Source organism: Vidua macroura, chromosome 8 (genome assembly GCF_024509145.1).
Source record: "Vidua macroura isolate BioBank_ID:100142 chromosome 8, ASM2450914v1, whole genome shotgun sequence".
NCBI classification, from domain to species: Eukaryota; Metazoa; Chordata; class Aves; order Passeriformes; family Viduidae; genus Vidua; species Vidua macroura.
Genome location: NC_071578.1, coordinates 29,103,125 through 29,117,506, shown reverse-complemented (window position 1 = coordinate 29,117,506; position 14,382 = coordinate 29,103,125). Strand labels below are relative to the sequence as shown.

At 43.7% G+C, this 14,382-nt stretch overlaps 1 protein-coding gene across 1 annotated transcript in view; it reads left to right on the top strand.

The window, feature by feature from the left end:
- Positions 1 to 14,382, top strand: part of ANK3 (ankyrin 3) — a 314,256-nt gene that overhangs the window by 236,267 nt on the left and 63,607 nt on the right. The window contains exons 26-28 of the mRNA XM_053983225.1: positions 6,628 to 6,751; positions 8,489 to 8,500; positions 9,653 to 9,755. Coding sequence (XP_053839200.1) covers positions 6,628 to 6,751; positions 8,489 to 8,500; positions 9,653 to 9,755 — 239 coding nt within the window. The remainder of the gene's footprint in view (positions 1 to 6,627; positions 6,752 to 8,488; positions 8,501 to 9,652; positions 9,756 to 14,382) is intronic.

The following is a 14,382-nucleotide window of genomic DNA, read 5'->3' as shown; positions in this document are numbered from 1 at the left end:
GTCCCACTGCACAGCGAGGTACACACCAGAAACACCCTGTGGGGAGCCTGGGTGCTGGAGCTAAAGATGGCAATTGTAATGTATGGGATCATTTTTAAAGCCAAATCTGTGGAGGTTTCTTCTAGTCACTAACTCTCAGTATAACAAAGACCAAACCAACAATCAGGAATGCAGGTGGTACAGTTGGTTCCTTGCGTGTTGCAGACTGTATTCTGCACGCGTGTTGTGGCCAGGGGAGCTGAGAGAGTCATTTATACCTAAACAGTCCGGCTCTGCATCCTTGTGTCTAAACTGGAGAGAGAGATTTGATGGATGGACAGCTCTGTGCCCAAGGAATTGGCTGGATGGGGTACTCAGAGTTGTGCTCAAAGACTCAGTGTCCAAGGGGAGACCAGTGATTTGTGCCATTCCTCAGGCACTGGTATTGGAACTGGTGCCATTTCACAGTTTTGTTGGCAATGTGGACCGTGGGATCAGTGCACCCTCTGCAGGTTTGCTGGTGACACCCAGCTGTGTGGTTAACGTGCTAGAGGGAAGGGATGCCACACAGAGGGACCTGGACAGGCTGGAGAGGTGGGAAAGTCAAACTCATGCTGTTCAGCAAGGCCAAGTGCAAGGTCCTGCACCAAGATCAGGGCAATCCCAAGCATAAATACAGGCTGGGTGGAGAATGGATTGAGAACGGCCCTGAGGAGAAGGACTTGAGGCTGTTGGTGAAAGAGAAGCTTGACAAGACCTGGCAATGTGCACTTGCAGCCCAGAAATGTCCAGCCGTGTCCTGGGCTGCATCCAAAGCACCACGGGCAGCTCTCACCAGACCCCACCTGGAGTGCTGCATCCAGCTCTGGGTTCCCAACGTGAGGAGGACATGGAGCTATTGCAGCAAGTCCAGAAGAGGCCACAAAAATGATCAGAGAGCTGGAGCACCTCTTCTGTGAAACCAGGCTGAGGGGCTTGAGGTTGTTCATCCTGGAGAAGGTTCCAGGGAGACCTCAGAGCACCTTCCAGTACCTAAATGGGATCTATAGGAAAGTTTGAGAAGGACTTTTTACAAGGGCATGTTGTGACATGACAAGGGGAATAGATTTAAGCGGAAAGAGGGTAGGTTTATATTCAGTATTAGGAAGAAATTCTTCACTCATGGGGTGGTGAGGAGCTACAGCAGGTTTCCCAGCGAAGATGTGCGTGCTCCATCCCTGAAAATGTTCAAGGCCAGACTGGATGTGTCCCTGGTCTGTCCCTGTCCACGCAGCAGAGTTGGAACAGGATGATCTTTAAGGTGCCTTACAACCCAGGCCATTCTATGATACTGAGATGACAGGATCTTTTTCAAACCCAGCACTGAAAGGGAGCTCACAAATCAGATAACAGGTGTTTTGCAAGGCTTGTGATTAATTACAGGCTTTGAGGTGATAACCACTGGCCTGTGTCTCTTCCCTGATTTGCAGATCTGTAAAGACAACTCAGTGATGCCCATCCCCACAACTCCTCAGTGTTAGTGGGGTATTTATATGCAATGCATCCACTTACACCAGCCGAAACAAATCTGTTCAAGATGGTAAGGCACTCTGACAAATCTCAGAGCCAGGGAGCTGATTTCCAAGTGGGAGAAAGGCACAAATTTAGCAAACAAATCCAAGCTCTCCCTGGCTTGGCTGGTGTTCATATCATCAGCCAAAACTCTTCAGTGAGACAGACTTGTTGAATGGCTTCTCAATGAGCCACAACCCTCAAGGTTTCTCTCATAAGACAAATTGAAGACTTGGAAAGTAGAGACTCAGAGCTCGGGGACAAATGTCAGGAAACCATTTCCTTGTGTTTTATGTCTTGCTGTGCCCACTAAATAAGTATTTACATGGGAATTGTGTAATTTCTCTTCCCTACTGAGGACAGTTTGGTTTGGAGTCAAAGTGGTTGAGAAGAGAGATTTATTTTTTTATTCTTATTCCTAGACTGTTCTGGCAAGTCTGCCCAAATGAGGTTAAGTGTTGGGAAATTGCTACACCGCAAAAAAGAAATGGTGTTTTTTTTGAAAGATGTGAACATGATGTTGTGGGGAAAAGAAATGAGGGCTCACCTTCATACACAGCAGAGATTTTGTAGAAGAGCAATTCTGATGCACACTGAGCGTGTGCTGTGCTTTTCTTTTTGAAGAGATTGCAAATCTTACAAATGTAAACCTGAGTTTGGAGGAACTGAGACTTTCCTCTCACCATCTCCAGCTGTGAGCTGGCTCCCCGTGCAGCTGGGAGTCCCAGCCCTGTTCCCGTGGCCATGGGGCTGGTGGGGAGCAGGGCTCAACCGTGGTAAAGCTCAACTCCAGTTTTCTGCAGGAGGCCTGGAAGGAATCCCCTCCTCTGGAGCCATGCCCATCCTCTCAGCATCCCTCTGGGCAGCTGCAGGAGCTTTAATCTGGTGCAGGGAGCCACAGCCCTGCCCTGAACCCTGTCACTACAGCCCTCCCTGTAGCTGCTGCTGCTGTCCCAGAGGGGAAGGGACAGCAAGCCATGGGAGCTGATACAAAGAGGAGAGAGACTGAGCAGTGAAGGGCAAAAAAAGAATGCAATCCATAAACCCAATCACGTGTGGAGAGTTTAGACATTATTAAAAACCAGTTATTCTTGAACTTTTAATTTATTTTTTTTTTAATTTGGCCTTCAGTAGATAACAAACTTTTGGGTGTAAACCAGGACACAGTTTTAAACCCATTTAATGGAGATGCCTGCCTCAGTAAGAATAAGTATCATGCTAATCAATCCCTGGAAGATTAGACAGATGTCCCAACAGAACATGAATGCACACTGCCTGATCCCTGAGAAGTGCTTCAATACAACAGTTTAAGTGCATTTCAGACATGTCAGAACATCACCATGCACGAAAATCTGTTATTGGTCATCTTGGGAGGGGTTGATTTTTTTATATTTTTAAGCTCAGTTTTCAGAGTTTCTTTGGCTCCATAACATTACACAGGTTCATAAAAGTTTTAGTGGTTGGTATTGGCTTTTCTCCATACTTTGGAGAACATACTTGGCTACAACTTGAAACATCCTCCTTTTCCCTGTGGCTCTACCTCTTCTGCCATCAAGACAGCTCTGGACAGGCTGTGATGAAGGAGTGGCAAAATCCTCAGGTATCTTTAGCAAAGCCAAATGACAAATGCTCATCTGGATCCCAGCCTATGATTAAATTTTGTCTGGGACTTTTCCCAAGCCACATGATGCCTTCTCTCCTGCTGCCAGAGAGCCTGTATTTCTCACTGGCCTCTAAAAAGAACACCTACCCTGTGCTCCTGCGATTCCCAGCTGTAGGAGGCATGCTAGGAGACCAGAAAAACAGGGAAAACTTGGGATGAGAAAGATGATAAGAGGTAAGAAAATTATTCTTGGGGAGAAAAGACTAAAAACAGTAGAACCTTCTATCCCAGAAAATAAAACAAATTGTGTGAGAGATAGGCTGGAACATATAATGGGTGGCAAAGTGAGCAGCACTGCTTGCTGCTCTCCAGAACTCTAAAAATATGGGGCACCAGTGAAACCAGAAAAATATGGGGCACCAAGAGTCAGATCCAGATTGAAAGGGCTGCTCCTCCTACAGGAGGTAGTTGACTTTTATGACTCCTTGCACGGATCCTTGGTGTGGGGAGCATGAAAAATTTACACGAGTTCAAAGTGTAACTGGAAGGATTTAAAAAGGAAAAAAAAAAACCTGTTCATGACTATACAAACCTCTTTCAGGTTTAGAAAACGTGCTCAAGCCAGTGCCAGCTAGGAAAAAGTCCTGGAATACTTCTGCTGGTCCATGTTCCCATACTCTCCTGTGAAATGTGGCTGCTGTCAGAGACAGGGTGCACTAGAACTGACGGGCCCTTGCTTTGACCTACTGCCGCTGGTTTTCCCTGGACTTTGAGCAGTTTCCTCTACTTGTGATAGCTGTGTTTACCCGCTGTTAGCAGGGATATCACCTTTCTTCAACATGTAGCCTATTAGGAAGGGAAGGATGGCAAAGGCAGCAGCGCAGTGCAGTATCTGTTGGTGTTTTTTCATCGGTGTCTCATTGTTGGGCACTTCTCTATTGTTTGAGTTCAGAGTTTTGTCTTCAGTCTTCCGTGGGATCCTCTCTGCAGGAATTCCGTGTGCTGTGAGCAAACACTACTCACTGTTACCTGGAGCGCAGAGGATTAGGCTGCAGCACCTAATTAAACAGAGTGGGATTGCTGAAACGTGCACCACCCATTTTGCTCCAGCCTCCCACGATCACAAAACAATGTCTGGAATTCTTTGAAATTACCACTCCTAGATGCAGCTTTTCCTTTGATGAGAGCATTTCATCAGAGTAATCCTGCCCCGGCTGGATTAGCTGCAGAGCAGGATAACATCTAACGAATTTTACAGCTCGACTGAATGGGTTTTTTTTGGTCATTCTCCTTGCCTTTGACAAACGATGCTCTTAAAGAAAACGCCTCCTCTGCTCCTTACGTTTGTCTTCAGGTATTGCAAGGGCAGAAGTTTCCAAATTTAGTGGTTCAGTTCGTAGCTGCTGAAAGTTGCCCGGATCTCTCGCCGTCCCGGGCCGCTTCCTCGCCTCCCAGGCTTCGGTCCGGTCTCCTCCGTGGCCACCAGCCCCCCGCACGGCGGGAGGGGCAGTGCTGAGGGTGGGCTCCCCCGGGGCTGGGCGCGGGGGGAGGCGCCGGCCCCGGCCGGGGAGGGCGGGCGGAGGCAGCGCCTTCCCCGCAGCCCCGCGCTCCCTGCTCAGCCCCGGCATCAAGTTACAGAAAAACTACACCCTCGCAGCACCCCTATTTACATACAAATAACTGGAGTGCCTGCATTTATGTCACCATTCAAGAGGCTTGCCAAGGGAGGCTGTAATCCAATCAGCAGAAGCTTTAAAGGGATGTCTGCAGAGTGATTAAAAAGGGATTTTTATTTTTTTTTAAAACTTATTACTTTTCGTTTTGTTTCATATTTGCAAAGAACTTTAATTTGAGTTGAGAGGACAAAGATGCACATGTCCTAAAATACATACGAAGAGATCAAGATGTTAAGAAGATCTCAGTTGTTGTGTGGAAAGCGAATATGACCCACAGGGATTAGTTTGCTTGTGCTGGTTTGGAGATTAAGTCTAAATCACTGCTTAAGGACTAATAGGACTAATAGGAATTCTTGGAAACACCAGGGGAAAAAAAATCTTATAGACCAGGCTGGTGAAAATGGCTTTCCAAAACAGTAAGACTTTTTAAAGTTTCACTTGATGTATGATGTTTCTGTTTCGGGTTTTTGAATGCTTTCTGGTGTATTGTGAACGTTTTAGCTTTTTTACTGCTGCTTAAAATACTGGTTGTTGCTGGGCTGGAGGAGAAAGTTCGTCTGTTTGTTTGCCGTTTGCAAAGCAGTAGCTGAAGGGGTATTTTTAGACTTGATTGTTAGTTTAAAACCAGAGCTCGCCTGTGGTTTCCTGAGTTTAGTGAATGGAAACTAGTCTAAACTCCTTGAATGAAAGCGGGAAACGTGAGTCTGGGCTTGGGAGTCACTTACCTTCGGGAACGCGCTGTTGTTAAACTTCTCTGTTGTGCAGTTTAAACTTAACACACCTAAAACGCGTTCACAACAAAGGAGAAGAGTGAATATCGGCAAGCCACGAGTTTACAGGGAGCGCTCTCTGCTCCGTGCTGTTGAGGGAACGGGCGGGGGGGGGTGGGGACCCAACAACCGCAAAATGCATCTTTTGGACTTGCTCTGTCAATGCAGGAATGTAGGTTTGCATGATGTAATGGCATGCAAATGCTCCCCGCCGGGCAGCTGCTCCGTTAACCCTTTGTGGCGCCTGCCCGCCTCTCCCAACATCTAACTTTCCTTCCTCTTGGGGCTTTTTGGATAAAACATGTCCTTCCGTGCGGATGGCCGCGTCCCACGTGTCGCGGCGGTGCCCGGGGTCCCGCCCCGCTGCGGGGCTCGGCGGGCCCGAGCCGCGGGCATGGGGCTGCCCGGGAAGCGCTTACCTTCGGAAATCAGCCTGGCAGTGGGGAGCGGTTCCTTAAAAAAAAAAAAACCAAACAAAATTCCCGTCTTACATTCAAACTTCCAAAAGGTATTGAGAAATACCCAAGGTGGCAGGCAGACCTCTTCCTTCCCTCCGCAGCCTCCATTCAAGCTTGCTGCACTTTTCAGGGCCGGTGGGCAAACAAGCTGTCTCTTACAGCCGGGGGTTGGTTTTGTTGATTGGTTTGTTGTTTTGTTGGCTTTTTTTCCCCTCACAGGGAATGATCCAACTTTGTCAGCTCGGATTTTTTTCCATAAGGAAAGCAAAAGTGAGCACAATGATGCAAAGTACAGAGGAACTCTTTAGCTTGCTGAGACGATTGGGCAAAAGTCATCCCTCGTATAATTTTATTGGGTTTACGTCAAGGTGGAATTTTGCTTCTTTCGTTTGTCCCCCAATAAAATTATTTTCTCAGGCACATTCAGAGGGTGGATAATTAACATCCAACGTGGAAAGAGCCTTAGGGAAAGTGGGGGTGACTGGATTGATTCCTTGTTGGCGAGCAGGGAAGGGCGTTATGAGTTACTAAGCGCACAAACATCTGCCCTACGTGTAGCTCTGATTCCAGCCTGGCTTTTGTACCGGCAGGTGAGGATGCAATGACAGGCGATACAGACAAATACCTCGGACCCCAGGACCTGAAAGAGCTGGGAGATGATTCTCTGCCTGCTGAAGGATACATGGGCTTCAGCCTGGGAGCCCGCTCCGCCAGGTACTGTATTTGCTGTTTCTCACGTTCGTGTGTCACCACAGGAACAAGTTTTCACAAACCAAGCGTGCTCTTCCACACAGCACTGGAGTCTATTTTGAAGTGAAGTAGAGGGGGTGTACTTCCTTTGAAGCATATGTTCATTGCAGTTTTATTTCATATTCTTTATTCATGTTGGCTTCTTATGGCAATGATACACAAAACTTAACTATTCACTTTTTCTGGTCTCTGTTCATGCTCTGAACATCTCCAAGGTACCTCTAGAAACTGATCTAGAGCAGCCAGCAAATCCTGGTTTCTTTTGACTACTACTGGTCAGACTGATGCTCACAGTAGAGAGCTCCTTAATGGCTGTGTTTTGCTGAAGAATGTAAATGCCAGAAAAACTGAATGACAAATCATTTTGCTATTTGGTGCTTTTATTTCTTTAAAGGTGCTAGTGAGTAATCCAATTGAGAAAGACAACATTTTAAAAAAATGCTCCTCTCTCTAAAAAAAAAAAAAAAAAGGCAGGTTTCCCTTAAATTTGTTGCAGGATTAATTTTGACAGGGAATGGATTACGTGTTATGAAAAACAGGCCAAAGTTTCTGTGAGTCTGATAAAATGTTGTAAAGTTAATATGTTGTCTGACTAATGTTAATTTCAATGCAGGTATTTCCAGATCAGCATTTTAGATTTTATTTTTGATTGTTGCTAAAGGCTTCAGTGTGAGTTGCTCAAAACAGTTAAAACTGTGTGAGCAGAGATTGCTTCCATAGTTGTGGATTTGCAGTGTAGTTACTGACAGTTGAATTGTACTGAAGCTAATAATTAAACCTCATAAGCTGGAGCCCTGAGGGCTTTTTCCTATGCTGTAGTTTAAAGATCTGTTTTAAAAAGTGAGTTCATTGTCTAACAGCAAATGGCAACTCCCATAAGGTAAAGCTTAGATGTCTACCCTTCAGTCTTGTTTCTTATGGCCACATTAGAAATGTAAGCACGCGGTGGAAATTTGCTCTTTAGTAGTCCCCAGCCATGTTGTGCTTGATTTACAATTTTTAGGGAAGTTCTAAGTGTTTATGAGATAATACATTCATTAGCAATGCCAAGATGCTTTAAATAGTCCATTAGCCAGAAAATCAGCAAATTAGATCTGAAGGCAGAATCTCATGTCATCGTAACCTGAATTAACAAAGCTGACGTGCTGCTTTCCAATCTGGTGTGAGCAGGGTGACCACACAGCCCTGTCACTGTGATCAGGGCTGCAGCAGGGCAGTGGGGATGCAGAGGGAACATGCTCTGTGTGCAGAGCCCCACACTGATTTACCTGGCACCTTTCACTCCTTACAGCTCTCTTCTTGCACAGAGTGCTCCCTGTGCAGGTGGGAGAGCAGATTCCACAGTCACCATCTGTTAGGGAGATCTGAGGTTCAACCCCATGTTATCTTTTCTTTGAGAGGAATCTAATATTCCCATGCTTCTGGTTTTAGCAGTGCCATTGCTATTTGTTGCTGCGTAGCTCATTTTTTGTGTTGCCCATGTTATGCTCAGAGGAGACAAATACAGTGGTTTATTTCTGTGAAGTATTTAATTTAGCCAAAAAAGTATTCTGTGGATGTATCTTACTGCTGATTCTGAGTGTAACATTAAGAAATGAACACATTAAATATATAAGCCACCCAGCCATAACATCTTGCTTTTCCTGTCTGATTCTTTGCTTTCTATTTCTCCTGTTTCTTTTCCAATGTAAATTGCTTTAGTCCAAAAGTCAGGTAAGAAGGCATGGCATCGTGTTACATCTCTCTCATCTTTCTGCTGCTGCCATTGCTCATCTTCATTTTATTTAGCTTTGGAAAGTGACATGTTTTTATTTTGGGGAGCAGGGGGTTCAGCCCTAGAGATTATCCCTCTGTTATAACAAATATAACTTAAATTCTTTATGCCCTTTATCATGTAAAAGTCTGCTTAACATATGCCTACAGTGTGTAATTAAGATCCCAGTTCTGCTTCCAGCACAAGAAGGAGCGTGTGCTAAGGGATTAGAGAAATTCAATTAGCAACTACTAAATGCATGAAGCACATTGTAGAGTTCTGAATGTGAAAAGTGTTGCTAGTTCAAAAGTGTAATATGTTGGTGGATGTTGCTTTGTATTAATTCACGTTTTTTACTACTTTATTTTTTGTCACGTAGCAAGCATGTCTAGGCCTGCAGCATGTTTTTAGCACATACCATAATGTACCTTCCAGGGTTAAATGTAAAACACTCCTACGTTGCTTTAATTGCAACATGTTAAGAGTGATCATAGTTATTTCTAAATAGTTTAACATGCACAAAATAATTCCCAAAACATCGGAATCTGTACTTAGTTGTCATTAAGCAAATTTATTTCTCCTTTCATTTCAAACTTATTATCCTTTCCTTTCTAACTCTAGGGATAACTACGGTGTTTGTAACAATGCCAGAAGTGGTTCAGCCACGAAGAGAATGACATCACATAAAACTTGCTCTTAGTTAAACCTGCTTCAGCAACCTGAGCTGTGTGGGCAGGCACTGTGACCTACCCACAGCTCCCCAGGGACCTGCCCTTGTGGGTCACCTTCAGGATTAGGGCATGGAGATATTTATCAAAGTTCATCTGAATACTTGAATACACTTTTCTAGATTTATTCTAAAGCCACAACATTACTGCCAAAGCAGTAAGCATCTGCTGAGATTTTGCTCATGCATATTGTAGGGAAGGGAATATTTAACTGTAGTCAAATACTTTTTATTCCATTTTCCTCCTTGTATTTATTTCACGGATTATGTATATTTTGCCATTTTGTGCTATCCCTGGAAGTTGCATGTATTAATTTTTTTATTTTTATTTTCTGTTCATCTCATTGTCACCTGCACTTTCTATGATAAATGGTAAATACAACAGCCTCCGCTCCTTCAGTTCGGATAGGTCCTACACGCTGAACAGGAGCTCCTATGCCCGAGACAGCATGATGATTGAAGAGCTGCTGGTGCCAGCAAAGGATCAGGTATGTGCTGTGTCTCTGCCACCAGGTAGCTGTGCTTCGTATTTGCAGGGCACTGCAGTGTGGAGGCCTCAGCTGTGCTTCCAGAGACTGTGGCTGCTCTCCTAGCTGGTGAAGAGGGGCAAGAAAGGAGCTGTGAACAAGAGATGGTGGGGTTACCATTTTCTGGGTTTGATCCTGCAGGGGGCAGGTAGTGAGGTCCCAAACCAAAAGAGTCTTTAAGGGACCACTTAGGTCTCTGAGTGTGGGGTTGGTTATTGGCTGAGGTCAGTGGGTGCTCCTGCGAGGCTCCTGTTACGTGTGTCTTCAGAGTGCTTTGATAAACTGGGAGCAACGAGTTCTACACTAAGCAACCTTTGTACTGCACAGACTGGGAATTACTTTGCCTGTTCTGTCCACATGGAGGGGACTCCAGCTGCTGTCCTTGTTTTTTCACTCTTGGGAAGAATTTGGCCTTGTAAAGATTAAGCTGTTATAGATTCTTCAGTTTATATATCTTCCAAACACTTGTGCAATGACTAACATGACAAAAGCAGCTTCTTTTGACCTGATTATAGCGTGGAAAAGTCTTTCCAAAAGCTGGAGGTGATTGAGTACAGGATGCTTTGTTTGTGAGTTTCTCAGCATTTTCCTCGGTAGACTTGCTTCAGATTTCCAAATCTAACTGAATTTATCAAGAGTTTCTTAATACACAGAAGTCAAAGACCTGCTAGGAAGCTGGATAAAAATTCTCATAAAAATCCTTACTTGGAAAGGACTGTGGAGTGGAACTGTTGTTTATGTCCTGGAAAAGCATAAGGTGGATTGTAATGAAACAGAGCTTTTCTGCTGCTGTTTTCACAGAGCATTCCTGCACTGGGGGGTTATTGATCTCAGAGGATATTTTCATGGGGAAAAGGGTCCAGAGAACAAGACTTGTACATTTTAAACCTTGATTGTATTAGTCTGTAAATCCTATTGTGGGATAAGCCATCCAGTTTTACTACAGCTTTTACACACAGTTCTGGTAGTATTATGAGAATGGCAGAAGTTGGATTCTGTTTAGCAACAGAATGTTTATTATTAGATTGTTACTTTTAAGTGGGATGCTGTAAACCTCCAATAACCTTAATTTGCAACAGCCATCTAAGGAGAGTTTCCAAAGCTTGCATAGCAGTGATTTTGTGGTTTTGTTTGGTTTGAAGTCATAAAACAAAATCTGCAACTACTGGCACTGGAAAGTCTATGTCAGGGCTGAGCACCTAAAGCTGCTTTGATGCCTGCTAATACTAAGACCTCATTAAGTGTTCTTGATATGATGTAAATTTCAGAGGAGAGGAAGACTCTTCAGTCTGAGAATATGTTGCATCATTTTATGATTCTGGCTATGTTCGTGATTCCCATTAAGGTAGATGGCATGGGTTGAGCAGCTAGGGTGCACATAATAAGGCTTAAAACCAGCTCTATGCTTAACAACTCTCAAAGAATGTGGTACTGGGAAAAAAAAAACAGTCCTGTCTTGAGAGGTTAGTAAAGCCATGATTCTGTGCAAAACAAATATGAAAACAGCAAACTATCTTCATGAGAAAGGGAGACCAACTGAAACTTTCTGCCATGACTTCTCCAAACCTCTATGTCCTGACAAAAATATATCCATCCTCTGGAATTCCTGTGTTTTTCTGCCCAGCCCAGCCCTAGGTTTTGGCTGAAACAGGAGAAATGCATTTGGGAGATGGAGAACATCCTTGCCCCTCTTCCTCATCCCTCTGTACATTAATGGGCTCGTAGATAATCTCTGCTATGGCAGTAGAAAGCAGGGGGGAAAAAGCACTATTGTGTTCCACCAATGAGATTCACAGGAACAAAGATCTTTGAAGCCAATATTCTGAAAGTCTATCTGGGAACTGAGAGGAGTTAAAGCTATTTTGGGAATCACACTACTTTGAAACAGAGTGATCCATTGCCTGTCTGTGTATGCCATTTCCTTTCCTTTTGTACAGCTCAGAACCTGTCTGGAGTTCATGGCAGCAACAAAGTCAGTTATTGGGAATTAATTTTATCACAAACATCAGTATGTAAAAGAGTAAGGAACATTTGCCTATCTTTGGTCTGGTTAAGATAGCAGGTCCCATCACCTTTCCCCAGGATCCCTGGTAGACTTGGGAGACTGGAAAGAGTCAAATGAGGAAGATTTGAAACCATTCTTTACTGAACCTCACTGCCAGCATAACACAAGGAATGTTAGAGAAGAGTTTCTAAAAATTCTTTAGAAGTCATGATATTCTCCTTTGTTTGCATTTGGTGGTTTATTGCTGACCCTGTTCACAGGGAACTCTGGATCCAGCCCACACTGTACCTCATAACCTGGCTGGAGCAAAGTTAAAATTTCTGTGTTCTGGCATGTTATCTTGGATGCAGCAACTCAGACTAAATCCAAATGACTTCTCCATGGAATAATTTACATCAACCTCTGAATTTAATCAGCCAAAGGCAGGATGACTTGGGCTGTCCATTAAATAGCAGCTTGCTGAATCACTTCAGTCTGGATAAATTCATCTGGGAGGAAGCATAAATTTTTCTGTTTGCTGAACTTTGATATTACACAGCCTGGATATTCAGTTATGCAATCAGCAGGATCCTTCCCAGCAGAACCCTCAGTATTTTTATACACACATTTGCATCTAAGGCTGCCACACCCTTTAGCAATGCATTTTTAATCTCCCTCAGTCCAGGGAGGGAACACTGAGACCTGACCAAACACAGAATGGATCCTGTGATTTAATGTCACTGACAATGTACTATCTTCTGGACTGCTTATATTGCAACTTACACAGGAAGATTTTTTTTTGTTGTTTGTTTGGTTTTTTTTTTTTGGTTTTTTTTTTGGTTTTTTTTTTGGTTTTTTTTTTGCCTGCATGGAAAATCCAGCACCTCAGCAGGCTGAAAAAATGAGATTCACAGATGTGTGCTGTGTGTAAGATGAGTGTGTCCAGCTATCAGCTTTTCCTACTCTGTTTCTCCACCAAAATTATTAGCTGCAGACTTTGGGCTTTTGCTTGCTCTACATATATCCAAAAGATCTGTTTGACTGCACTCAGTCAGAAAGGAATGCTTTAAAAAAACCCAGTCACCTGGTGTCCAGACCGTGACTCAGGACATGGAGCTGGACTGAGGAACCCCACCTAGGTGTGTAGGCAGACCTAGAGCACATCCATGGGTGCAGGAGCACCTCTGTCTAGCACAGATTATTTTGGAGTGATGGTATTTCCATGGAATTTATATGGCTCTGTGCTTAGTTTTCCATATCCCACTGCTAAGGGAGCATAAGCATTTTTCATCTGTCACAGGAAACCTGACCCCACATTTATTTGTTGATGTGTGTCCTGGTGCATGCCTGGGCCTCGGGGCAGTGACTCTGTACAGCTTAGCAGGCCTTTCAGGGACAAACACCAAATTGTATTGTTCCTTTTAGCCCACTTCTTGTGTTTCTTTGCTTTGTCCTATTTTTGATGATAAAGTTTATCACTGATCAAAATAACAAATTTATTTTTGTTTATCTAAATTTTTACAATGCCTGAGACAACCTGTCTGAATCTTACACTGTTTGGTATCAAAAGTAATAACGTGCTCAGTGTGAGCTCTTACAAATCATTTGGAATAGCAGAAATCCACAGTGTTGGCTTTTCTGCCTAAACCACAGGCTCTCCAGGAAATGTTGGAGAATCCCTAGTATCTTATTGGAAAGACTAAGAAAACGGTCTTCATTAAACTAAATTATGACACATATTTCAAATGGCACTAATTAAGTCCACTTGGGATGCTTAATTGTCATTGTTTTGACAGCATTCATTTTACCTTTTATGTCTGATGGTGTATTTTGCTGTTTAACATATGCAACTTTGCCCTCCATTGTTGTTGAACTGTCAGGTCTCAAGTACATCTGTTACGGCACAAAGTTTAACAAAAGATCTCTCGTAGAAGTGTTGAACTAGGGAAAGGAGGAGGCACCAAGCCAGGAGTGACAGAGCAAAGCTGCACTCTGCAGGGGTTTCTGTCAAAGGGCAGTAAATTACAGTGTCCGTAGTTTTTGGAAGGAAACCTGGGATCCTCATTTTTAATGAAAGAAAAGCCTAAAGAGTGCAGTTTTTTGGAAACCCAGAGTGATGGGAGTGTTGCATATTCCGGCCAGCAACACAACAACTCTCTGCCTGCTTATCTTGTGGAAGATTCTCAAGAGAAGTACTTTTTGTGTGTTTGTGACTGAATTTGCCAGATTTACTTCTAATGCTGATATTTCTATTCAAAATAATTAATTTCCACTACCAGCATGTGTCAGCATATAAAAAAACCCAGGTGGAAATAATAAGATTTTAGAAGCGTGCGCTTGGCTCTGGTTTGACTTGAACCCACTGAATTAGATTTGAAAACAGCCCATGAGGTTTCAGTCCAAACAGGCTGCTCTCTCTAGCTGCATTTGCCTCTAAGCAGCAAACAACCTACTTACAGGAAACACTGACATTTTTAACACCATCTTGGGTGAAGATTGTGTGTTGTTTTTTGACTTACTTGTATTGATGTAATTTATGACGGTGCTTCTTAAATTGGGGAGATGCTTTCATATCACCCTGGAAATAGGGGGAAACAGTATTTG